Genomic DNA, 26,527 nt, shown 5'->3' with positions numbered 1-26,527 from the left:
ATGTCCATGGCAGAGCTGAGGCTTACAGACTTATCTCCCGACTACAGATTCCCTATTTTTTCCACTACACTAGGTGGAATTGAAACTTGGGCACTGAATAAGCCTGACTTGGAATCTGCCCAAATCTGAAGGGAGATGGCTTTCCTGTTCAGCATCTTAAAATTGGCTAGATCTCGTAACTGGGCAGATTCAATCTTTTGCTGCTAAGTGCAGGGAAGATGCTAAAACTCCTGCCTCTCCCTGGGAGAAAAGCTCTCTGTACTTTCCTTACTTTCCTCCCTGGGGAAGGGGCCCCACAATGACCTTGTTGTTTCATTGTAAATGCAGATGTGGTTAGACATGGACAACTGACCTCTTGAGTGGCGTTGCCATGGGGATTGGGTTTCTTGAGCGTGGCATTCTCCTTAAAAGAGAACCTGATGAATCAGAACAGGATTCTCTAGCCTGCGAGTCCAGGAAGCCAGAAGGCAGTTTCAGGAAAGAGGTATTTAAGTGAGATTTGACGGGGTTATATTTTAAAAGGAAGAAAGTATCACAAGTGAAGACACCATGATGGAGGCTGGGGAAAGGCTCCCATTCCTGGGACTTCCACAAGACTGTGAAAAGGCAGGCAGTGAGGAAGCAGCCACCCTCCTGTGACCACCTGCAGTTCTTGAATGGGACTGCACAGAGCAGAGGAGGTAAACAGGAGGCACTGGAGCTTTCGGTTCAAGGCCACAGTTAGGACTTGGTTAACATAGTTCTGGTGGGAATATGGGAAGGACTGGAATGTGGAATAGGAAGGCTGAGACTGCTCTGAAAAGAGAGCAAGGAGGAAATGGGGAGGATCTGGTGGCTTGATTAATAATTCATTCAAGAATAGGGCCTCTGAGGAAAGAAGACTCTGGGAAGCTAGATTATTTAGCCTATAAAAATAGAAGTTGATAGGTGACAATGTCCTTGAGCACATTAGGGTTGTTGTGTGGATGATGGCAACTATCCTTTTCTATCTATACAAACAATAGAATAAGAGCTTAAACTTCCACGGGAAGAATTTCAGTTCAATAGACAGAAGAACTTCCTAACAGTGAGGGGGTGATAAGCATTGGAACATGTTACCAAGGGATTCTGCAAAATTTCCTTTCCCAAAGATCTTTAAAAATAGGGTTTAGAGAGGTCAGCTGAGAAAGCAAAACCTGCCTGCTGCTTCCTCCACAGCTCAGCTCCCTCTGGTCTCCACCACCCCTTCTTTCCTTATGTTACTGGAGCCTTCTCTCTCTCCTTCTCTCCTCCCTCCCCCACCACCTCTTATCTTCCCAGACTCCTTCCAGTTCTACTTTCCAGCCTTCATCCCAAGCTCAAGTCCCTGTACATCCTGACTCCTACAGGAAGCCTTCCTAGAACTGATAGCCTTCCTAAGGTCAAGCTGGCCTCCTAGCTTGCTCGCCTCATCCACATCAAGTCCACCAACCTGGATAGTAAACATGAGAGCCACGCTCTGCAACAATAGCCCAGTTCTCAATTCCAAAAAGTGGCCCACTTTTTAAGGTCTACCCACTTGGTGATTCTGATCCTTTGAACTTAGCCCAACTGCAACCCCCTTTTTGAAGCCTTCCCTGACCTCTCCAGCATTTTGTCCCTACAATTAATGCAACACTTCTACTGTCCTGTGGCTGTGTCTGTTTCTACACGAGACCAAGTTCCTTGAGGGTCATTATTTCTTCAAACCCAGCCTGTAAATGCTGATTCATGAAACACAAAGTGTGTGTGTGTGTGTGTGTGTGTGTGTGTGTGTGTGTGTGTGTGTGTGTCATGTGTGATAAAAGTATCCACCTCTTTAAGAGCAGGAACTCCCAGAGGGCCAACTTTGTGTCATGAGAAAGCTGTGGAACTCCTGACAGTACACTCAGTCAATAATTATAAATCTGATACTGAATCTCATCTTTCAGGAAAGAAGGCAGGGCCTCCTGGACCCAATGGCCCCCCAGGACCTCCAGGACCTCCAGGACCCCAAGGACCCCCAGGGATTCCAGGGATTCCTGGGATTCCAGGAACAACTGTTATGGGACCACCTGGCCCTCCAGGTCCTCCTGGTCCTCAAGGACCCCCTGGCCTCCAAGGACCTTCTGGTGAGTTCCTCTATCTCTCCACCGTCCTAGGCTCCTTAAAAGTTCTCTAGTAGAACAGGAGCAGGTGATCCCAAGAGTAGTTTAAAATGATGGTGTGTGGTCTCCTTGCTCAGTGGAGAGCTAGGAATTGGACAAGCCAGTAGAGCCTGCCCTGCTCTAACTTCTTATTTATGGGGCTTCCCAGGAGGTGCTAGTGGTAAAAAATCTGCCTGCTAATGCAGAAGATGTAAGAGACACTGGTTTGATTCCTGGGTCAGGAAGATTCTCTGGAGGAGGGCATGGCAACCCACTCCAGTATTCTTGCCTGGAGAATCCCATGGACAGAGGAACCTGGTGGGCTACAGTCCTTAGGGTCGCAAAGAGTCAGACACAACTGGTGGTTGTGATCTCAGTGGAGAGCTAGGAATTGGACAAGTCAGTAGGGCCTGCCTTGCTCTAACTTCGTATTTATACCAACCTGTCAAGGAAGAGATACCTGTTCTTGACCTGTGGATTTTGTCTCCTGATTTCCAGCATCTAGCTTCACATACTGATGTTTGATTAGAAAAAGGCAAAGGGGAGGAATGGGCTTCCCTAGTGGCTCCCAGGTAAAGAACCCACCTGCCAATGCAGGAGATGCAGGTTTGATCCCTGGCCCGGGAAGATCCCCTAGAGATGGAAATGGTAACCCACTCCAGTATTCTTGCCTGGGAAATCCCATGGACAGAGGAGCCCAATGGGCTACAGTCCATGGGGTGACAAAGAGTCAGACACAACTTAGCGACTAAACAATAACAACAACATGGAGAGGAATGTTGGGGGCTGGACAGAATGACAAGCCCTAGAGTAGTCTCATCCCATGAACTCTGAAATGCCTTTCCCATAGAGGTAGACCAGTAGTCGCTGATAATCAAGGAGTTGGAAACTTATGAGTCACTCAGGCTGTGGAAGAAGCAGACACAGGCACCAAGACCAACCTGTTGGGGAACCAAGTGCTTATTGTGCTACTCCCTTCCCCTGCCACGTTGTCCATTTGAATAGCATTTAATCTCTTTGCATCTTTCCCCGTGGGCCCAGAAGGCCATCCCAAAGGTATAAATGCAGATCCAAACCTGCCTAATCAGAGTTGACAGAAGTCAAACTGCCTGGGCTTAGATCAGTTGCTATTTCCTTCTCCTGCTCCCCTCTTGTGTCTTGGTGCTTTTACAGAAATGGACTCTTCACAGCTGATTTCTCTGGGTCCAAAAATACTGCCACAAGACTCATATTCTTTGACTGGTAGTTCAAACAGGGCTAATCAGTGTCATTGTGGCCCCAAGAAATGCAGTTTCGAATTTTTTTTCATCCAATCTTTCTGCAAATATTCATTGCGTACTTTCTATGTGCAAGAGATATATTGGTTAGTGGTTCCTGTTCTCGTGGAATTTATGTCATACAGGAGGAGAGTGACAATTAAAGAAGCAAGATGTTTACAAATGGCAATGCATTCTACAGAGAAATTAATAGAAAAAAAACAAAAGGCTAAAGAAGCAAGCACCATTGTCTCGGGGTCACATGGTGGCAGGAATGCACTCTCCTCTGTCACCATGGGTGCTCAGTGGCACTTGCCTTGGGCCATTGTTGGCGAGAGGCCAGTTTCCTGCTGGGTGCTGGGCACATTGAAGATGCAGGTCAGGGACAAGTCAGAGAAGAAAGGGGTGTCGTCTCCCACTCCAGAGCCCCGCATCACACCCTGATTCTCCCTGCAGCTCTGAGTCCTGGAAAATAAGGCTCAGTTGATGCTTGGCAAAAGACTCAGACTGAGCCTGGCTTGGCTCATACAGGGAGCAAAAGCTCAGTGCCATTGGCTGCCTAGATGAAGAGGAAAGCAAGTAGACAGAGCATGCCCTCTGACTGGCCTGTCCTATTTTGCAGGTGCTGCTGATAAAGCTGGAACTCGAGAAAACCAGGTTGGCTTGGAATTGCTGTCTTGCTGGGAAGGAGGGAAGGCCACAGGCCTGAGCCACCCTTGAGTTTGCTCCCTGCTAAGTTTGCTGAGGCTTTCTTTTGTGAGGAGACCCTGGAGGTTCTGGGGGCTTTTCATTCACAGCCCCCTCCCATGAATAGAAAAACTTTGCCCCAGGGGCTGCTTTTAGCAAGAGAACTGAGCTGTGGCTATTTTTCCCCATTCCCTAGGAGACAGAGGGTCACCACAGCCAAGCCCAGTAGTCAGCTGACATGAGCTGTCAGTGAGGTCTATTCACCTGGTCCTGGGCCTCCCCGACTACACCAGACACCTCGTCTGGACTCCTACCACCTGACGTCAGCAGCTTAGAACTTTAAGAATATGTTCTTGAAAATCAGCCAACCAGTTCCAGGTCAAGCCCAGCCTGGCCTTCTGCCTTCATGGCCTGAAGGGCTCCTCCCTAGTCCCTGAGCTTCCTGATCCATCTCTACTGGCAGTTCCACTGCCTCGCCTTGTCTCATCACGGCTTCTCTCACTACAGCTGTTTGGCCACAGCAATCAATCTACACAGCTGCACGGTGCTGGATGGCTTGCAGGGTATTTTATATTCGTCACCTCAGTTGATCTTCAGACATCTCTGTGAGAGAGGCCAGACAGAGATTCTCAGAATCCCCATTTCACAGTTAGGGAAATGAGGCTCAGAGGCATTACATTTGGCAGAGCTATAAAATCATATTACCCTCTAGTAGAAATGTGGCCACTCGCATCCCAAGACAGGGGAGAGGGGTCAGAATTGGGATACAAATGAAGACTAGAAGGTGGAATCCTGGCAACTGGTGGCTGAGCAAGCAGCCATTTCTCACAGTGACTACTTTCTCTGTCCTTCTCATCCTCCCAGCCAGCCGTGGTGCATCTACAGGGCCAAGGGTCAGCGATCCAAGTCAAGAATGGTAAGAGTCAAAATAGGCTCTCTCCCTAAGAAGAGTTGCTTCCTGCCACCACCCTTACCCACAGCCTTCAAATAATCACCCAGCCTAGTTCCTCCCAGACCTCGGAGGTACCCTTGACACTAGAGGCCATTCTCTACTCCATTTTGCCCTCTGCTGGCTGTTTCAAGTAATTGCTTGCCCTCAGACTGGTTACTACAAATTGCAGTTAGAAGCACAGATTAAAAAAAAGCAGCAGCTGAAAGGGACTTGATACATTGTCTAAACCAAGGATTCTTGGAAAGTGAAGGCTGAATCAGAGTCACCACTGGGAATATGTATAGTTTGATCAACATTTTCACAATACAAATTACAGAAAGTAGAAATACATAAAATCAAATCTTTTTGTGTGATGGGTCTAGGGTGGAGGGGCATTTCTCTCAGGGAAGTGGGGGGCATGTTAGACTCTGTAGGAAGTATGAGATGCTAGTGTCTACAAAAAAAGGGGGTGGATTGAAGGAGGTTAGAAATCCTACCTTAATGTAATCCCTGCATTTCAAAGGTGGGGAAATAGAGTGCCAGAGAGATTGGACAACACCATAATAAATCTACTGCCTTATGTTTGTATGGTGCTTTAGAGTTTTTGACATACTTTTTTTGTCTTTGATTTGATTTGATCCTCACAACAAAGGTAGGCATTAGCTCCTTTCTACAGAGACAGAAACTGAAGCTCAGAAAGGTTAATTAACTGGCCCAAGATTTCCATTAAGAGTAGGAGCTGGGATTCAAAACCACATCTCTCTGACTCTTTCCACTGCACTCTGCTACTTCAGTGATGTGTATGTATACTCCACTGAGTGATTAGCTTCATTTTCTTCCCCAAAGAGACATGAACATTCATTAAAGAACAGTGTTTTGAAATAATGTCCAGTCCCCAGGGTATACAAAGCCTAAAATGCATGAACCCCCCAGGAGCCTCAGGAAGCAGCAAGCCAGCCAAGATGCCAGATGCTTACAGAGCTTGGAGTAGAAGGGAGGGGCTGTGAGTACAGAAGCAGTAAATGAAGGGTCAGAAACCTGCTGCATGGGGACAGCTTCTAAGAACCCAGTCAGTCCTGAACTGGCTGTGCTCTGCTTCCTTAGTGACTGGGCTTGGCTACCTCTCGGACTGCCACCTGGATGCCTGACTTAACTGCCTCAGAAATATAAGTAAGAACATAATGGCACCAAAACCCAAACTGTCCTGCCGGGACCAAGTGCCTTAAGACCCAGGACGCTGGGTAGGCCATGATCACCATCTATCCAGGGAGGAGTGAGACAGTCAAGAAATAGATTTGTTTGGGTGTCTGGATGGGTGGCCTCAGTGTTATGCCAGAAGCTACTGATTTTGCTTCCACCATACAAGACTAGTTCCAACCCCTCTGGGCCAATCCCCAGCAGTAGTCTATGCTGATCTTTAGTTCCAGCAGAAGCAAGAGTGAGGGGTCAGGGGTAGAAGATTTCCTGCAGAATGGTCCTCCATGAGGGACAGAGCCAGAGCATCTCCTCTGAACTATCCCATCTGCTTATCTCCTCAAGGGAAGATGGGCACCTTTTCCTCACACCTCGGAAAGGCAGACCTCCCAAGACTAGCCAAGGATGGACTTTCAAAACATGTTTTCTTGGATGAAGAATGGATTTTTTTTAATTTATTTTTAATTGAAGGATAACTGCTTTACAATATTGTGTCGGTCTCTGTCATACCTCAGCATGAATCAGCCATAGGTATACATATATCCCCTCCCTTTTGAACCTCTCTCCTACCTCCCACCCCATCCCACCCCTCTAAGTTGTTACATAGCCCTGGTTTGAGTTCCCTGACTCATACAGCAGATTCCCACTGGCTATCCATTTTACAGATGGTAGTGTATATTCTTCCATGCTACTCTCTCCATTTATCCCACCCGCTCCTTCCCCCCTGCACACACACCCCCATGTCCACAAATCTGTTCTCTATGTCTGCATCTCTAAAAATGGATGGTTTTGAAGGAAAAAGGCTCCCAAGCCTGGACTCCCTCCTCTTGGGGTGGGAAGGAACATCCCCTTTGCTACAGAATGGAAAGGGAAGCTCTTCTTCCTGCCTCACATGCCTCTCCACTCACAGTGGGGTATTAATGAGAAATGCTTTGCAGCAGCGCCTCCATGCTCTGACACCCTCTCCATCCATTTGGCTGGTTCTAGGGCTGCAGAACCAGGGTGGCAGTTGACCCCTCACTCTCATAAAGATCCCTCTACCCTACATGGCCTTATTACTGCCGGTTCCTTGTCTGGCTGCCATGAAGTCTGACTTAACCCTGATCCCTAAAGTTCTCTGAGTAGACAGATCCTTGGGCCAAGTGGTTTACTGGGGACCCATGGAGACTTTCCAGAAAGAAATGAGTGTGGAGGAGCTATAAAAAGGAATCTGTTAAGGACAAGGAGAAATAGGGATTCAGGAGCTATGGCTGGTGAGATGAAATGGAATAATAAGACCTAGCCTGCCCCTCAGTGTCTGGATTTTGCCTATGCAGGTCTCAGAACAACAAAGAAAATAGGGCAGCATGCCCACCTTCTTCTTACCAACCACCCCCAATTCCAGTTGGAAGGTGTTGGTTAAAGATCCTTCCAGACAGAGAAGTCAGAAAAGGAAAGAGAAAGGACATACAGACCCCAGGGGCCTGAAGCAGGCCTGGCTGCCAATTTACAAATAGACCGCTTTCTCTGCTTCCAGATGTTCTTAAAGCTTGGCCTCCTGGGCTATCCGGGTTATATCGCAATGAGGGTGGGGGTTGTGTACAGTTTGATATTTGTTGTTTCTATTGCCCAGATGATTCTGACATGTACTGAGTGACTGCCGTTCTCTCATACTGAGATCTTTCAGGTGGAGTACTCAATGACTGGTCTCGCATCACCATGAACCCCAAGGTGTTTAAACTACACCCCCGCAGCGGGGAGTTGGAGGTACTGGTGGACGGCACCTACTTCATCTATAGTCAGGTAGAAGTGAGTACGGTCTCAGGCCTAACTCTTCTTATATCCAGAATGCAGATCCTTTGCATGCCACAGAGGGGCACTGTGGAGCCAGCCCAGACCAGCCAATGGCTGAAGTCCTGGGTGGGGGGCGGTTGGAGGGAAGACCCACTCGGGGAGGGAGTTGAAAGGAAGGAGGAGAGACAGAAGGGGCTGTTTGGGGGTTTTTTCTTAGCCAGATGTTATTGAAAACTGAAAAGAGGCCCCTCCCACACCCTGCCATCCGATCCCCTCCTGCGGGGCCCCAGGCCCTAGCTTCCCCACTGAGCTGTTTGGTTCTACTGCCAAAACCGAACTCTGTCTCAGTATATTCTTTAAAAGTCAGTTCCAGGGTTGCTGAGAACCCCTCCCGCCCCACACCACTGGCTTTATAATGAAGAGTGCTCTTCTGGACTTTATCTCCACCTCAGAAAAATTTCTGTCTTTCCTTCCTCTTTCTTCCATTTGTTTCTCTACCTTCTCTTGCTTCTTTAGTCTTCCTTTTTTTCTGTCCCAGCACTTTTCTCCCTCTGTTTTTGTCCTTGTCCCCGCCCAGGGCCCACTTCCCAGGTCGGCCAGTGCCCATCCATTTCCACCCTGTCGTGTGTCTCCAATAGTGTGGCTCCTCAGAGCTAGAGGTTAATGAGGGTGAATGAGGTGAATGCGGAGGCTTCTGTGGGGTGAGGGCCAAGCAGGCAGATGGACAGAAAGACAACAAAGCCAGCAAGAAGGGTCTCCCAGAAGAGTAGTCAGAGAAGGTGGGTCCTTGAGCATTTACTGAGCCCACAAAACATCCTGACACAGCTTGGTTCCTGACCCAAAGATTTTTTAAAATTTATTTTTAAAAAAATAGAATTTATTTTATTTTTTGGCAGTCCTAACACCTGAATGCACTGCTGCCTCCTAAACAGTCTATGGAGGGAGCAACCTTTCTTAGAGTCATTTAGGGTGACAGATGGGTGTCCCAAAGCCCAGGGGTATGATCCCAATGTCCTATGGGACATTTGTCCTAAGTGCCATTTGATGTGGGGCAGGGATCAAAGCTTGGGGTGGGGTGTGATGGATAAGGTAGTGATGAAGAGAAAAATTAATCCTCTGGGCCTGCCCTGGGTTAGAATTGGGGGTAGGCTCAGGCCTTGGACCCCACGGAAATTGGGAAAATCCCCTGGATGTCATGCCACTGAACATAGCTTAGCACTTCCTTCTGTTCACCAAGTAAAGTTAGTTTGCCCTTCCACATTCTTTATCTCATTTGTGACGGATCGCTCTCCATCTCTCTGGACCTGTTCTTCTATCAGTAGACGAGAGGACCAAGGGGCACTGGGAGAATCGTTGAGAAATTCAGCAGCAGGGGACGGGGGCTACAAGCAGAAAGAACTGAAGAACGCACAAATTGCTCCTGCGCCCTCTTAGGGGAATCAATGACTTCTAAGTTTATCTACAAATAGTTCCTGGGGCTAGAAATCAAAAATTGATTCATAGTCATTTGTGTCTGCAGCACTGATCAAGCTCCTAGTGTGTGAGGAGAACTGTGCTTCACGCTAGGGCCAAAGAGAGCAGCCGGCGGGGGTAGGGAGCTAGGGGAGATTAAGGGATGAATGAGGCGTGGCGTATTCACCTTGCAGAGTCTCCCCCCGCCATGTGCTATTGAAAGGAAGGTTTCCAGCCCCCTCAGCCCAATGGAGGGGAGGCTGGACAGTGAATAAGCCTGTCGCCCCACCTGTCCTGTTGTCTGACTAGCGTGTCTTCAGGTGGTACCGCTCCCTTCACGAGGCACAGCGGCAACTCGCATGAGCGGGTCCTGTCTACTGGTCACCAGGGAGGGCCCCACCCTCTCCTTCTGCTCGCCCCCAATCCCTTCTTGTTGCCTTTCCCCCAGGTATACTACATCAACTTCACTGACTTTGCCAGCTATGAGGTGGTGGTGGACGAGAAACCCTTCCTGCAGTGCACCCGCAGTATTGAGACAGGCAAAACCAACTACAACACTTGTTATACAGCAGGTGTCTGCCTCCTCAAAGCCCGGCAGAAGATCGCCGTGAAGATGGTGCACGCTGACATCTCTATCAACATGAGCAAGCACACCACCTTCTTCGGGGCCATCAGGCTGGGCGAGGCCCCTGCATCCTAGATCCCTCCAACCTCGTTTTGCCCCTGCCCATGGCCCTACCCCAGGTTAGGGAGCTAGGACTCCCAGAACCTCTAAGCGCTGCTGTGGAATGAGGTATGTGGGTGTCACAGCCGCAGAGAAAAATTTCCCAGTGCTATTTATTCCCCAGTAATTCCAAGATGACAAGGCCAACTTGACTTTCCAGATTGACCTGGAGTGAACAGGACAGTTGATGAAGCCCCAGGGTTGGCGTGAAGCAGAACCTTCCTCCTTGGCTCCCCATTGACTGCTTCTAGCATGACTACAACCTCAAGGTCCCTGGTGTCATTCTGTTGCACTAAAGTGAGGGGCTTGGGCAGCAGGCGAGAAGTAGCAACAGTACAGCCCAAACTGTGGGGCAAGCCTTTGACCTCGAAAGGTGCGTGTGGGGTAGGATGGTAACATTGCAGCCTAAGGAAAGGGGCAAGGAGGGAAATGCAGGTGCTTGTTACAGAAACCAGGGGAGAAGCCTGCCAGATGGTCTTTCCACTCTCGCCCATCCATGTGCCAGCAGTTGGCAGGGCTTTGGGGAGAGGTTTGCTGTTCCTTGAAGCAGTTACAGGGCATGGCCATACACCTGCCTGTATAAGAACCAGAGGCCATGCTTGGGGCCATGTGTCTTTCACTTTGTTTACAGCTGTGCTCCAAGCTCAGAAAACTGCCCGGGTGCCTGCACAATTGTCCCTTTCCCAGCCTGGTGAGAACTCCCATTTTTTTTCCTCGCCAGAGCCTACCTCTGTCTGAGACTGGTGCCTATCCCGGGACCTGTGTTTGTGTGAGTCTGAGATACTCTTTAGATTACCTGGGCACAAAGGAAGTTATCCATGTATTAAGCAGCACAAAGATTCATCTAGTCCGAGTTATGTCTGGGGACAAAGAGTGGACTGGATGACCTCCAAAAGTGCCTTCAAATTCTAGTATCTAGGCAGCTGCCATGCTAGCCTACTAAAATTCCCAAACCCTAGACTGACCCTGGGCATCAGCAAGGCAGAGCTTTTTATCAGACCCAGAAAGGGTAAGAGCCGGGGATAGGACAGGATTTTCTTCAAGTGTATTGCAATCCAAGTGGTCATTAATAGACCTTGTCTGAAAGGACAACAACTGATGCCCTACTAATCACATACCACCCCCTTTCTTCTCTCTGGCTCCAGAAAACCACAGCACAGAAGAGTCACCATAGATTCCAGTGCTGCTTCCCTGAATCCAGGCTCAAGAGGAGGCAGTGTCTAGGCAGTGGGCAGGCTTGCGCCCTCTAGTCAGGCCCAAAGACCTCTTTCCCCCACCCTTAAGCTTCCCATCGAATCATGATAGGATCATTCAAGGGTCTTATTTCTAACTGTCTGGGGCCAGTCTGGGTGCTGGGTCTGTAGCTGAAAGCTGAGAGAGCCAGTCTTGTAGAATCTGCTACTTTTACTCCTGGAACAAATTTCCTTTTGCAGAGAAAGGGAATAAGATCCTTCAGGCAGCTGAAATCCACCAAGAACAACAGGTACTCATTTCCCTGCTGTGCCTTCATTTTTTAAGAAACTATGCTGCTTGGCCCTTCAAGGATCAGAGCAAGAGGGAGTGAGCTACTCCCCCATTATCTGGTTGCTAATGATAGCCTTCCCACCCCAGATGAGGCAAGCTTGAGGCATGTTTGACCCCAGATCCTATAAAGTGCCTTAGACAGTCCTCAGTTAGCAGAATCTGATGAGAACCTCTCCTTAAAGTTTGTATTTTCTCTATCTCCATTGATAATATTACCAACCCTATCATTTAGACGAAGCTCAGAGGTTGAGTGCTTTGAGCAGGATCTCAACCAACTTAAGTCATACCTGGGGCTTTCAACCAGGTCTGACTGTGAAGCTCTTCTGTTCTTCCCCAGCATTGTTTTGAATTTGGAATCCAAGAGAGAACCAATCAAAATGGTAATATGGACCCCAAATCCTTGAGGGATCTAGGGAGAAACGCAGAGAGGCTCATTTTCGTTCCTTGATGGTAATGCCTTTTCTCTTGACTGCCAAGGGCTCTGGGACAAAAGAGTCGGCCATTTCTTTGGGAAACTCCCATCAGCCTTAGAGCTTTTGTATTCAGAAGAATCGTCTTGGTAGCGTGCCCAAGCAGCAGGCCTCCAGTACCCACAGAACAGATACCCCTTGTGTTCTTTCATCCAATGAAAGAACCAACCAGTGAACCAACCACTGTGCATGGGGCCCCTCCTGTGGACAAGGGCCTCCTCTGGTTACCCTTCAGACAAGTTACAGGAGCCGGTCACTTCCCACAGCTACAGAGTGACTTCTTATCTCTTTCTGCCATACCACAGAGACCTCTGTATTACCAGGATCTCTCAGGAATGCAAAGAAAACCCAAGAGAGGTCTGGATGAGACGAGGGAAGCAAAAGACTTCCTAATTGTGCCACTAAAGGGCATTCTGACACCAACCCTCTTCTCTAGGTATGTAGGGGATTAGAGGGAAAATGGGATTCACACAGGACTCTTATTCGTTGTGACCCTTCAAATACAGCTCTGGAGGGAGTAGGGTGATGAGAGAAGCAAGAGGTAGCTGGGGAGCCCTGTTGCTGCAAAGTTATTGAAGTCATTTACTCTTAAGAGAATGTGGAGCTAGATTCACCCCTTGGAATTACACCAACATGGCTTTAGAAATCTGAGGCTAGCACGGAGGATGGGATGAGGACATTTGTGAGCAAGCGGATGACAGAGGTTTGAAGGAGAATTGCATAGTGGGGACTTTGCCAGCTGCTCTGGCTCCAACAGCCAAAGCTGGCACAAAAGGCAGCTGTTGGGGACCCCCTTCATCCATCCTGAGCCAAATCTCTTTTGATGAGCAATAAAGGGCTAGGAACCCTGAAGGTGAACAAAGAGTTTGAGCCATGTGTGAATACGTGTGTTTTATGTAACTTCTGGTGGATGCAAATAGATTCAGAGAAATTAAGAACTCAAGAGGCCCTTAGAAGTAATCTAGCCCAACCTACCTTCTACCCTACTCATGTGGAAACTGAGGTCCAGAGAGGGAAGGTGACCTTCCTGAGGTGTGGGGGCCCCAACCTCCAGACTCAGCAAGGTGAGGAAGGCACAGTCCGTGTCCCACACAGCCCCCTTCTTTCTGCAACCCGCAGACTCAAGTCTGGAAGTGCTTGGCCCCCTTCCGGAGCCTGGTCAGGCAGGGAATGCATGGCCACAGCCTTTGTCAGAGTGCTTCCTTCCCCAGGGCGCTTCCCCCAGCTTCTGCCTCAGGATGGAAGCCTCTGGACAGGCCCAACTGCAGGGAGTCCTGGCGCTACCTCAGGACTCCCCCCTGCCTGAAGTCTAACCTAGGCCATGTGAGCACAAAAAAAGAACTGGATTTTTTCCTTGTAATCCATTTTAGGGCTCTCTCCAAATGGAGTTGGGATATGTCATTTCTTTAGTCAGAAAGCTTCCAGCTAGGATGGGGGAAGGGCTGCGTGGTGAGGGTGGCCTGGAGCAGGCCCGATGCTGCTTTGGGGATCAGCATCCAGTGTGAGATACTGTGTATATAAACTATACATAATGTATATAAACCGGGATGTAAGTTTGTGTAAATTAATGGTTTATTCTTTGCAAATAAAGCTTTTTCCCCTTGTTCTTAAAATCAGCTCGAGCACTTCCTACCTGCTAGGTGCCTTTTGTGGGGGTTGGGGCGGCTTGTGGGATCTTAGTTCCCTGACCAGGACTGAACCTGTGCCCTCAGCAGGTTCCTGAAAGCCTGGAATCCTAACCACTGGACCACCAGGGAATTCCACTACATGCTTCTTTGACACCACACATGAACTTGGAGAAGAACTGAGGCACCCATTTGAGAAGGGGCAGCAGAAGCAAGGTGGTCTGAATTTCCTGTCAGAACATCCCATATCCTCTCTGTGCCCCAGCCCACATGCACCCATCCCCATCACCTGGGTCTTTTCCTGTAACCGCATGTCCAGTAGGCTAGGGGTCCTGCAAAAGCGAACATTTTCCTGAGGTGAAGACACAGCAGGGAGTCATCCTCAGCTTGAGACCCTGACTTCTGTAACATTCTTCAGGCCTGGGCCCAAAACAGCTTGGGTAGATCCAGCCTCCAGCTCCCCATGACGTATCACTCATTTTGCAGATGAGACCAACATTAAAGAGTTAAAATAGCTCCCCAAGCTCATCCAACTAGAAAGGTTACTTAAACTTTCAAACAACTGTTGACAAGATCCTACAGTGTCAACTTTCTTTAAAATTTAGGAATTTCCCTGGCTGTCCAGTGGTTAAGACTCCTCACTTGCAGTGCAGGGGGCACGGGTTTGATCTCTGGTAAGAGAACTAAGATCCCATGTGCTGAGTGGCAAACAAATGAAAAATAAAATAGACAAACTTGAAAAAATAACAATAAAAATAGATTAGAATGTTTTTAATTGGATAAACTTCATTCTAAACATTGAGATGTCATAACATTTAGGGCATTGTTTGCTCAGGGATAAGAAGTGGGCAGAATAATTTTGTGGAGCTCTCCAGTATGCAAAGTTCAATCACATTCAGTATTATTATCCCACCAACCTTTGAAGTAAGCACTGGAGGAACTATTTGTCTCATTTTACAGAGTAGGAAACAGAGAAGACTGATTGTTTCAAGTCATAGGGTTTGAAGGTGGAGGGGCCTGAATTCAAAGCCCACTGGACCTCAAGGCCACCGGTCCTGAGAAGCCTTGATGCCAGAAGATAGGGCTGCTTAAGAGCTGAAGAGAAAGAGACAAGAGCAGGGATCCTAGGGAACAGGCTGGTTGGGGCACAGACAGTGTCAGAGGTGGGTTTTTTATTCTCTCTAGTTTTTCTCAGTTCTGATGCTGAGTGGGTACATGTGAGGGAGGTTTCAGGACACCTCTCCCCAGGGCCTTCCCTGCCTTTGGGGTCATCTCCTTGTAACCCCAAGGTAAAGTCAGAGAAGAGCTCGAAGGAGAGAGATGAAGGAGGAAGAGGGATCCAGAAAGCAGCCAAACAGGCACCCACACACACACCCGTCACCCCAAGGACTGACCAAGTAAGGAGCAGGGGTCACACAAAGCCCTCCTGTGCCACACCTTCCAACCAGGCTGAGAGGCCATGGGGGTGTCTGTCAAGTTACCACCAGCTCTTGGGCCTCTGAGAAGCCAAACTTGGTCTTGTGCTGGTCAAACAGTTGGCGCAGGGCATCCACATAGATTGCGTGGTATTTAGCCACCGTCTTCTTGCTTGGGTTCTCAATCTTGGGCAGTGGTAGAGGCTTCCCAACTGCCAGAGGAGATGGAGAAGTTAAAGGGAAAAGCATCAGAGTGGCTCACTCCTCAGAATGGGCCTCCAGCCCAGGTTCTCCCCCATGCTTCCCCCAACCCTACACACATCCTGGCCAGCCTCCCTGCCTCTGAACACAGCCAGAGCCAAGGTCTAGCATTGGAACCAGATCCTGTGTCCTAGACGTGGCTGCCAGCTGAAGGGCCCACTTACCAATGGTGGTAACAGGCTGAGCGTAGGGCAGAAAGCCCAGGGAGTTCTCAGTGAAGCCACGCCCATAGAAAGCACAAGGGTAGATATGCACCATACTCTGGAACCACTTCTGGAAGCGATTGATGAAGCCCCCTGGGGTGAAAGTGTACTGATTGTAGAGTTCTGTCTCCCCAAAGGAGTAGGCCGGGATTAGAGCCACCCTGAAAAAAAAAAGCATATTCTCTGATGGTTAGGAATGTAGGCTGACCACCAGTGCTCCCTAGGTCTTGTAAGTTCCTTCAGCCCTTAACCCAGCTGGGCCCAGGTCCAAGCTAAGCGGAAGCAATGCGTGGTCTACCCCAGGCTGCCTGCGAGCTAAGGGAAGCGAGCCCCACTGTGTGTGTGTTAGTCGGTCTGTCATTTCCAACTCTTTGTGATCCCACAGACTGTACCCGCCAGGCTTCTCTGTCCATGGGATTCTCCAAGCAAGAATACCGGAATGGGTGCCATTCCCTTCTCCAGGGGATCAACCTGACCCAGGGATCGAACCTGGGTCTCCCGTATCATAGGCAGATTTCTTACCATCTGAGCCACCAGGGAAGCCCCAGCGAGTCCCAGACCCTCCTGTAAACCCACAATGTCCGAGACACTGGAAGCTAGGAGCCAAGGGCCATTTCTTTTTGGTTTCTTCCCTTTCACCCACATGGAAATTTTGGCTTTCTCTGACATACAGTTGCAGCCAGTCACCTTTTTAGAGAGACTGGTCCAGATGAGATGCTAGTCTGAGGCAGATAAGGTTCCAGGCTGGCCTGCTGGCCTTTCTTCAGAAGCAGAAATGCCTCTAGAACCTGACACAGCCTCTACTCCACAACAGAAGTGACTTTACGCCTCCCTCTTTAAATATCATTTCCTCAAAACCTCTTCCTCCTTCCCTGCTGGGCTTTTGGATCTCCTCTCCCCAGTCTGGACCAGGAGTGTCCTTACCCGTGCCGAAGGGCCGTGCGTACGAAGCCAGTGCGGCTCTTCAGGAACAGAGTGGTAGATCCAGGCAGGCTATATTTGCACTCAGCCAGGCCGCCAACCACCACAAGCAGCATGTTGCCGGTGCCTCTACGGGTAAGCAGGAAGTCCATGGAGGATTGGCTCACAGAGCAGGCCCCTGGTAGGCAGGAAAAACCAAAAGATCATTGGTGACCTGCTAAACCTCCTAACTTTCCTCCCTACTTCTAAGGTGGGGAGAACCCTCTTTAGGAAAGGGCTCTCTTAGGCAGCTGAGCCTAAAGTAGCTTTTCAGACCAGAGGGGATCACAGAGCCGGCCTTGTTCTCACCTATTTACCCAATACTTCTCTCTCGGGCAGCCATGTATTTCTTCGGCTTTCCATCCCAGGAGCCAACTCACCTGAAGACATGATATATTCTCTGAGGAAAGGCACCCAGAAAAAGGCCCCCAGTGTGAGGACATAAGGAGTGATGCCAGGAAATGTCTTGGAGAAGCCTGACATCTCTGTGGCAAAGTGGCCAAACCATGAATGGGACAAGAGCCCATGAGGGTGGCAGGCGACGATATAGTTGAGGCTGGGGGAGAGATCATGAGTCTTCAGAAGCTGTGGAGGAAAGTGGAGTCAAGAGAGATATAGCCAGGGAAGAGTTCCTCTCTTTCGGCCAGAGACCTAGAAAGGAAAGGGCTGTCATGTCTGGCCGTGCAGATGGGGTAACACACAACTCTGGGGAGCTTCATTCACATGGGCCTCAATGTGAATTATGCCCCCGCCCCCCGCCCTGCCTCAGCTGCTGCCACAGGGAGTCAGGGCCGGGCCTGGGGCCCAAGTGGGGATCTGGGACTTCTCACCTTGAGTGGGAAGTAGTCACAGTACTGCTTCCACAGGCACCATTGCCTCATGCAGTTAAACCGGCGGCCACCTGAAAACAAAGCTGATGGAGCTGAGCTTTGTCCACCCTGTTATCTCTGGGTGCCCTCAACCCTTACCGTTTCCTGCCCCCTTAAGTGACAACCAGGCTGGGAATGAACTTCGGGGCCTGTTTGGGACAGCCCTAGCTCTCTGCCGTACTAGCCGCCCCTCCCCAAGCCCACTCCAGTTCCCACCTGGGCCTCACTTGGCACCTTGAAAAGACCCCTTCCCTCACCTCCAGCCCAGACAAGGTCAGGCTGAAGGGCTGCCAGGGAATTGGCAGGAGTATAAGGAGAGAAAGAAAGAGCATGTGGCGAGTGGCAACAGCCCTTCCAAGGCCCTCACCTCTCTCAGGGGTCTTCCAGTCAAAAGCCAGCCAGGTAAGCATGAGCACGGTAATGGGCCAGTACGGCGTGAACACCACCAGGTAGAGGTTGACGGCGATCACGGTGATCACTGGAGGGAGCCCAGGGCAGAGTCAATGAACTGCAAACAGCGCCTCACATTTGCCCTCCCTCTGGGGCTATGTCTACTGCAAGGTTACAAGCACTCGCAGCCAGGCTCACATTACCGTCTTACTTCCTCACCCCAGCACATGCCTGGGTGCCCAGAGCCCCAGCATCTGCCCTAGCCTTGGGAACTTGTTTTGAGTCTAGGAGACAAGGTGTTTTCCTCCCTCGCTGTGCTCCATGCAGTCAGCCCTCTCCCCGCAGGGCCTGCACCAGCAGCGCTCTGGGCTGCAGTCAGTGGCAGGGAGCCAGTGATGGGTCTCACTGATTCGGCCACCAGAATTTAGGAGTCCTGGAGAGACAGAGCCAGGAATAGTCTTCCTCCAACTCACATTTTTCTCTCCATATCATCTCTGAGAATGTGAACAGAATGCCAGAGAACGAGGATGATAACCTTCAGCCAGGTTGGGAGCATGCAAGTTAGCAAACAAGAAACAAAGGAGACTGTACCAGAATACGGTATGGACCATGCTGAGCTCGAACAAGATAGGAACAATGTAGGTTAGAGTAGTTAGGACAGACTTCATGGAGATGAGTCACAGGGCACCGTGCTCAGGATTCTTACTGGACTCATTTTTTAAAATAACTATGAATAAGACAGCGAGAGAAAGGGGGTCAAAAGAAAGGTTAGAAAAGACATGAAACACTCGTAATTGAACATGGCAGAATGAACACAAGTTTTATTGTGACTCCTTGCTGCAGCCTCATGAAAATTATCACAGGATATTTTAAAAAATAGAGATTCTGCAAGGAAAAAGAGAATCAGAGAGATGCCAAAAGTGACTGAAAGCTATCAGCAAAATGTTTGCCTGCTAGACAGTGGGCAGAGGAGGGATAAACTGACTGAGAACAAGAAAGTTGAAATGTAGTTACTTGTGAGGGGGAGTGTCTACAAGAGTAAGCCTGTTTGCACTGGAGAATCTAGGAAAGACTCAGAATTTGCAAACACCAGGTGTTAGAAAAAGCAGATGTAACAGGGCTTGATGGAAAATGTATCAAAGAAGTAGTTAAAACCCCAGACCTCTTCTCCTTCACTATACAGCTGGGCCATGGGAGCATTATTCTTTGAAATAAAATGAACCAAAGAGACTCTAGACTCAGATACTTACACTAGACATAGCTAGGATATTCTATATGCAGCCAAATTACTAATCAAGTATGAAGAGAGAATAAAGACAATTTCAGACATATAGTCAGAGAGTTTGTTTCCCACATCCCTTTCTCAGGAAACTAGTGGAGGATGTGCTCCACAAAAATGAGGGAGTAAAGCAAGACAGAGGATAGCATGGGATCCAGGTAAAAAGAAATCCAACAAAGGAAGGAAGTGAGCAGGGCCAGGAATAGAGTGAGGAGAGCATGGCACCCAGGGCACAAAACTCAAGGAGACATTCACTCTCGGGGTCAGGCAAATACTGACCCAACACTTGGACAGCGCTGAGCATGAACACCTTAGACTGCGCACCCAGGGCGCCTCACGGGCCCTGGGGGTGACAGCGGGTGCCTGAGACTCTAACAGGAGGCTGGGCTCCCCCAGCGAGGCCCTCAAGGAAATAAACGGTGGTGGTGAAGGAGAGGAAACGTGCAGATTCCTGACGTGTCTGTGGAGAATTTGGGGAAGAATTCTTGATAACTGATAGATAACTAAGAGATAATTAAAATTTAAAATGAGGCAATTAACCAATCAAAAAATGTTCAGGATATCTAGACATTTCTCCAAAGAAGACATACAGATGGCCAAAAAACACATGAAAAGATGCTTAATATCACTAGTTATTAGAGAAATACAAATCAAAACTACAATGAAGTATCATCTCACACCAGTCAGAATGGCCATCATCAAGAAATCTATGAACAATAAATGGGAGAGGGGATGTGGAGAAAAAGGAACCCTTTTGCACTATTGTTGGGAAAGTAAATTGATGCAACCACTATGGAGAACCGTGTGGAAGCTCCTTAAAAAACTAAAAGTAGAACTGCCATATGATCCAGCAATTCTACTCCTGGGCATACATCTGAAGAGACACACGGTCTGAAAGGTACGTGCACCTCAGTGTTCGTTGCAGCACTGTTTACAATGGCCAAGACATGGAAGCAACCTAAATGTCCATTGACAGGGGAATGGAGAGCAAAGATGTGGTGCATATGTGGGATGGAACATTACTGAGTTATAAAAAGAATCAAATAATACCATTTGTAACAACATGGAAGGACCTGGAGTTATCATACTAAGTGAAGTAAGTCACACAAAGACAAATACCATATGACATCACTCATATGCAGAACCTAAGTTTTAAAAACTGATATAAATGAATTTACTTACAAGGCAGACTCAACAGATTTCAAAAACAAACTTGTGACGATCAAAAGAGAAATATGGATGGGGGGAATGGATAGATTAGGACTTGGGATTAATATATACACTACTATATATAAAATGGATAACCAACAAGGATCTACTGAATACCACATGGAACTCTACTCAATATTCTGTAGTAGCCTGTATGTGCAACTGAATCTGAAAAAGAATGAATATATGTATAACTGAATCACTTTGCTGTACACCTGAAACTAAACATAGTAAATCATCTATACTCCAACAAATTTTTAAATAAAAAATAAAGGTAAAAAAATAAAATGACACAATTATGAATTCCAGAGAAAACAAGAAGTTGCACAAGAAAGGAAATATAATCATAGTGCACTAAATAGCTGGTCTATGGAGAAGATTTACTAGTCATAGTTAGGGGTTTAAATAAAACAACCTAGGTGGTTATGGGGGAAAAGGCATATATTGAGCTGAAATCTAATGTTCCATATTAGGAAGTCAGTGATATTATCTAAAATTATTACATTGGAAAATAGTAATATTTAGACATTTTAAATAGTAAAGTTTAGACATATGGAGGTAAATACCTGAAAAAAAGAGCTAACAAAGTTGAGAATAGCTGCCTCTAGGGAACATATCTAAGCATGGAGCAAAGGCCAGCACTTTCAGGTTTTGATATACTCCTTACAAAATTAGGACTTCCCTGGTGGCTCAGAGGTTAAAGCATCTGCCTGCAATGCAGGAGACCTGGGTTCATCAGGAAGATCCCCTGGAGAAGGAAATGGCAACCCACTCCAGTATTCTTGCCTGGAGAACCCCATGGACAGAGGAGCCTGGTGGGCTATAGTCCACGGGGTCGCAAAGAGTCGGACACGACTGAGTGACTTCACTTTACAAAACTACTTGACTTTCTCAAGAAATAAAGAGAGGCATGGGTCTAGTCCAGAACAGATTTGTTTCTTTTAGGCTTTGCTTGAACCCAGACAGTGTTGGGGACATCTTGGGAGGCAGTGCAGCTTCAGGTGGTGACACGCATGAGAATGACCACAAACAAGACTTTGAGCTTCACACTGGCAAAGCGGGGATAGCAACACCAGCTTCTGCCTTATCTTCCTCACAGACTTCGTGTGATGGTCTTGTCTCAAGGTCATCAGGGTCCAGACGGATATGATTCCATTGCAGATTCATAGGGTGAAGAGCTGGGAAAGCTTTGACAAACAAGCACTGGAACCATCACCTCCTGGGAGCCCAGGCCCAACACTCTTCTATCTGTCCCAGGCTCACTCTCCATATAGCCCGAAGTCAGGCTCTAATTAAGAGCAGTCTAGGAAGCTTCTCTCTGTCCTCACCCTGCTTTCACCCACCTCCTCCTTCTCTGTTCCGCCTGCTCCACTAGCTCACACGGATCCCTGAACCCTCAGTCTCGCCTCCTCCCTTTCTCTCTCACACATCTGATCATCAAGTCCTATGAACTCTACTCCAATTTCTTGAATCCCTCTTCTCCCCTTCACAATTACGAGTGGTCTGGGCCAAATCACCACAATCTCTGACCTGAATTAGAGTGACAGTCTCTTCCTATAATCAGTTTGGTACCCAAAGCTGTAATGATCTCTCAAAACCACCAATCTGATGCCGTTGCCCTGTGCCCAACCCAGTCATGGCTCCCATGGCCTTCAGGAAAAAGTCCAAACACTTCCATGATTGACAAACCCTGCACAATCTGTCCCCTGCCTCTTTTGCCGGTCTCCTCTGTCTTCCCTCTCCCACTCTTTCATCCTTTCATTCAATATTTATTGAGCATCAGTTCTGCAGCTCTTAGCCCCTCATCCCACTTAACCACTGGCAGCTTCTTGAATGCTTTACACTCTCCCCTCATCTCAGCTCTCTGCCCTGAACATTCTTGCTTCTTCATCTATCTCTTACATGTCCTCTAAGAGTCAACTCAAATTTAATAGAAAAATGGACAAAAGTCATGAATGAGCTGTTAACAGAGAAAGAAATGCTAATTGCTAATAAATACATAAGAATACTTAGTAATTAACAAAGTTGAAAATAAGGCTCATTGTTATTTACACCTGTCACTCTGGTGGTGGCAGAAAGGAGTGTGCATGAGGCCTGATCCCTTTCCTGCTCACTCAGTGGTCATCTCTGAAGCCACATTTTTCAGCATCACAGTTTTGAGGTACCTCCAACAGCCTGAACATTTGCATCCACAGAGAGCAGAGACTCCCACCAACCTGTGTTGGGTGTTTAACATAAACAAGAAATAATCATTTGTTGAGTTAAGCCTGAGATTTCCACATTAGTTGGTTACCATAGCATACATGGGCCAGTCCAATTATTCCACTCTCACATGTCCATTTTACAAATGAAGAAAACAAGACTCAGAGAAGATCAATAAACTGCTCAAGGAGCACAGATAGTAAGGAGTAGAGCTGTGATTCAAAAACAGGCAGTCTGACTCAGAGACTATGTTTTTCACATCCCTGTTTTTTTGCATCTTGGCTATATGTGTATGTGTACAGGCATGGTGGTGGTGGTGGTTTAATCACTAAGTCGGGTCTGACTTGCAAGCCCATGGACCGTAGCCCACCAGGCTCCTTTGTTCATGGGATTTCCCAGGCAAGAACACTGGAGTGCGTTGCCATTTCCTTCTCCAGGGGATTTTCCCGACCCAGGGATTGAACCCAAGTCTCCTGCATTGCAGGCAGTCTCCTGCCTTTCAGGTGGATTCTTTACAGACTGAGCCACCAGGAAAGCCCTGCATGTGGTGAAATCTATCTATCTATCTATTCACACACACATATGTATGTCCATAATTTCTGGCTGTGTGCTTAGTCACTGTAGCCCAGTAGGCTCCTCTGTCCATGGGGATTCTCCAGGCAAGAATACTGGAGTGGGTTGCCATGCCCTTCTCCAGGGAATATTCCCAACTCAGGGATTGAATCCAGGTCTCCCGCATGCAGGTGAATTCTTTAGAAACTGAACCACCAGGGAAGCCCCAATTTCTGGCTACATACACACAAACTGTTAACAGTGGTTACCTCTAAGGAGTAACATCCTAGACTAGAGTGAGAAAGGGGAGCTACCAGCCTAGAGGTTCCATCCCCTAGCCTGGCCTGGGCTGTCCATACTGGTCATACTTCTTCCCCTAATATAGTGTAGCTCCTAGGCCATGGGAACACGGTGGCAGTGAGGGGAGGGGGTGCTAATGAGGCAAATCTGTGGAGATAGGACAAGAACTCAAGAAAGGGGACTCAGCCCTTCCTGAGGAAAGGGCCCCAAGGACTGGGTCACATGGAAGGAGATTGAGAAACCCAGCTGGGGCCCTGGTACTCAATAAGAGGTCATTTGCAGCGGACTTTTCTCCCCTTTCAGTCAGAAATTTGTACATACACTGAAGGCCTAGCTTCCTCCTTCCTCTCTGGCCTAACATATACACTACGGCCACGTCCATATCTAGCCTCCCAATCAACAGTAAATAAGGACATGCAGGTGGTAGGGACAGGAGTTCATAGGCCAAAATCAGGCCCTTGTGGACTCAGGCACAGGCCAGCTCCTCCGTTTTCTAGCTGTCCGATCTTGGATGGACCATTTAGATGGCATGTACCTCAGCCTCTGTATCTGTACAATGGAGATGATCAGCCACATTAGGTGCTTAGAACAGTGCCTGGTATGGGGGTAAAAAGCACAACAGATGTTAGCTAATACTATATTAGTGTAAGCTATCAATATGTGTGTGTGTAGCTATTATGTGTATTATTATGCATGATAATAACTTCTGCCTTATAAGGCTGGCAGGAGGCTAAAATGAAACCATAAGTATGAAAATGCCTGGCACTAAGTAAGTAGCTGGTACATATGAATTCCTTTCTCCTGGCCTCTTCTAGCTCTGATTGCCCATCATTCCTAGGTTAACACTGCTTTTCTTCTGTTAGTATTCAGGGGTCCTGGTACTCACCCCTGGCAGGCCTCTGAGCCCCCCAGTCCCTGTTCTTTAGCCCACTCTCCCTATTGACCAGCAAGCCCCAAGCTCCCAAGGTCCACCTGCATTCTTCCTTCTCAGATATCTTCCAAGTAGGGGCATTTAATTCATCCCCTTGCTTCCAGCCAATACTCACCTAAACCACTTAAAAATGAGAATTTTGTTCCAGGCCCCCTTCCCATAAGGATGGTCTGCATCAGCACCTAAAGCACCATAGCCAGCAACTAAGTAACTTTCACAAAGAATTTGTAGGGTGGGTAGAATGAAAAATGGATGGATAAAAGGATGAATTCTTTCAGACAAGAGATTTTCAGAGCTCCCTCTGCCACCAAGACAACTGTCTTGCACAGATGGTCTGCTCAGGTCCCTGAGGTCACAGCTATGCCCATTTCCTTGGCAGGCCTCAGTGGAACTGCTCCCCATCTTTCCCAAACATGCCTTCCAGGACCCACTGATGACCCAGGAGGGCTCACCACACACAACAGCCACAAGTGTGGCTCACACACATGTGCACACACATTCCTGCACAAGTGTGCACCCAGACCCACATGCACACTCGCAGATCCCACAAGGACTGTGTCCAAGCGTGTCAAGATGGAGGCTGGGGTGGCCAACTGTCCTTATTCACCTGAAACAACCCTGGTTTCAGCATCCAAAGTCCTGCTAAAACCTATAACCTCTCAGTCCCAGGAAAACCAGGACATCTGGTCACCCTGCCAAAGGCTGAAGACTCACCAATAACAAAGGCACTAAGGGCCCACTGGAAAATAGCAAAGACCTCCAGGGAGATCTTGAGGTCCTTCTTGGAAGGCAAAACCATTATGCCCAGGGTCCCTGTGACTCCAGGTAAGTGCTGTTCAGCTGTCCAGCCCCGATTGCTCAGGGACCAATGGTGTTTCCTCCCTTTGTGCTTTATTTTTCAGTCCCTGCCTAGTCTCCACCCCCTACCCCCGGGACAGCACCAAGAGACAACATGCTGCCTCAGCTTGTCCAGTTCCTTCCAGCCATCTACCCACCTGTACTTTTACCCACTTGGGCAAGGGCCGGGCTGAGATTGTGACACCCTCTTGCACACCTGTGTAGAGAAGTGTAGATGGAGCTCAGGTGTGGGATGTGAGTGGAGGTGGGGGTGGGGCTGCTGAGAGGCCTCCAGAGCCAGTGTGGATAGGTGAGAGCGGTCAGGGAAGAATGCAAGGCACACATGGCACTTGTAGCCTGCATTTCTGTTTATGAGGCCCAGAGGTTTATGGTCTCTCAGTGACAATGTGATTGTGGGGGAGGAGGTCACAGGTCACAGCTAGAAATATCTTTGGCCTTCTGTTCAGTCCAGGAGCATTCATTACTCCCCATGAACAGACATCAGATGTGTATCTCTGGGCTGAATAAATTTTCTATTAAATGAATAAACAAATGTGAGTACATATATCACATTGTTTTGTGTTCATGAAATTCTAGAATGGGCAAAGCTGATCTATGGTGAAAAAATTAGTGGCTGCTTCTGCTAGGAGATTGACCGGGGATGAGCATAAAGGACATTTTGGGAGTGACAACAATATTCTCTTTTTTAAAATTTTTTAAAATTTATTTTGGGCTGCACTGTGTTTGTGTTGCTGAGCGTGGGCATTCCCTAGTTGCTGAGGGTGGGGGCTACTCTCTATTTGCTGTGTTCAGGCTTCTCATTGCAGTGGTTTCTCTTGTTGCAAAGCATGGGCTCTAGGGGGCAAGGGCTTCCATAGTTGTGGCTCGAGGACTCAATTGCCCCGCAGCATGTGAAATCTTCCTGGACCAGGAATCAAACCCATGTCCCCTGCATTGGCAGGCAGACTCTCAACCACTGGACCACCAGGGATGTCCAATATTGTCTGTCTTGATAAAGCTTTGAGTTACCCAGGTAAAAAACTCATTTGTCAAATGATACAAATGAATGTATTTGCAAAACAGAAATAGATCCACAGACAGAAAACAAACCTATGCTTAGCGAAAGGGAAAGGTGAGGGAGGGATAAATTAGGAGTTTGGGATTAACAGATACACACCACTATATGCAAAATAACTAACAAGGACCTATTTATAGCACAGGAGCTCTACTCAATATTCTCTAATAACCTATATGTGAAATTGAATATATATGCTTATAACTGAATCACCATGCTGTACACCTGAAACTAACACAATATTGTAAATAAACTATACTTTCATTTCTCTTTCCATAAAAGAGA

At 48.0% G+C, this 26,527-nt stretch overlaps 2 protein-coding genes across 5 annotated transcripts in view; one reads left to right on the top strand and one right to left on the bottom strand.

Moving 5' to 3' along the window:
• EDA (ectodysplasin A) overlaps positions 1 to 13,747 on the top strand; it is a 481,432-nt gene extending 467,685 nt beyond the window's left edge. Inside the window, exons 4-8 of one of the 4 annotated variants that reach the window (XM_055564599.1) lie at positions 1,929 to 2,108; positions 4,002 to 4,036; positions 4,931 to 4,982; positions 7,858 to 7,973; positions 9,865 to 13,747. In XM_055564599.1, the coding sequence (XP_055420574.1) occupies positions 1,929 to 2,108; positions 4,002 to 4,036; positions 4,931 to 4,982; positions 7,858 to 7,973; positions 9,865 to 10,116 (635 nt within the window). In that variant the 3' untranslated portion in view covers positions 10,117 to 13,747. Of the gene's footprint in view, positions 1 to 1,928; positions 2,109 to 4,001; positions 4,037 to 4,930; positions 4,983 to 7,848; positions 7,980 to 9,864 lie in introns of all 4 variants that reach the window. The other 3 variants (XM_055564598.1, XM_055564597.1, XM_055564596.1) reach the window with 3 other exon arrangements.
• AWAT2 (acyl-CoA wax alcohol acyltransferase 2) lies at positions 11,420 to 25,129 on the bottom strand. The gene is made up of 9 exons (XM_055565340.1): positions 25,045 to 25,129; positions 17,835 to 17,945; positions 17,429 to 17,499; positions 16,979 to 17,183; positions 16,563 to 16,737; positions 15,600 to 15,799; positions 15,241 to 15,386; positions 11,952 to 12,073; positions 11,420 to 11,600 (listed from the first exon to the last, which is right to left on the bottom strand). Exons 1-9 carry the CDS (start codon positions 25,127 to 25,129, stop codon positions 11,420 to 11,422), a joined length of 1,296 nt encoding a protein of 431 aa, XP_055421315.1.
• Between the last annotated feature and the right edge of the window lie 1,398 nt (positions 25,130 to 26,527).

Source organism: Bubalus kerabau, chromosome X (assembly GCF_029407905.1).
Source record: "Bubalus kerabau isolate K-KA32 ecotype Philippines breed swamp buffalo chromosome X, PCC_UOA_SB_1v2, whole genome shotgun sequence".
Classification (NCBI taxonomy): domain Eukaryota; kingdom Metazoa; phylum Chordata; class Mammalia; order Artiodactyla; family Bovidae; genus Bubalus; species Bubalus kerabau.
Note: the sequence above shows the minus strand (reverse complement) of the source record. Positions and strands in the feature narration are given on the sequence as shown.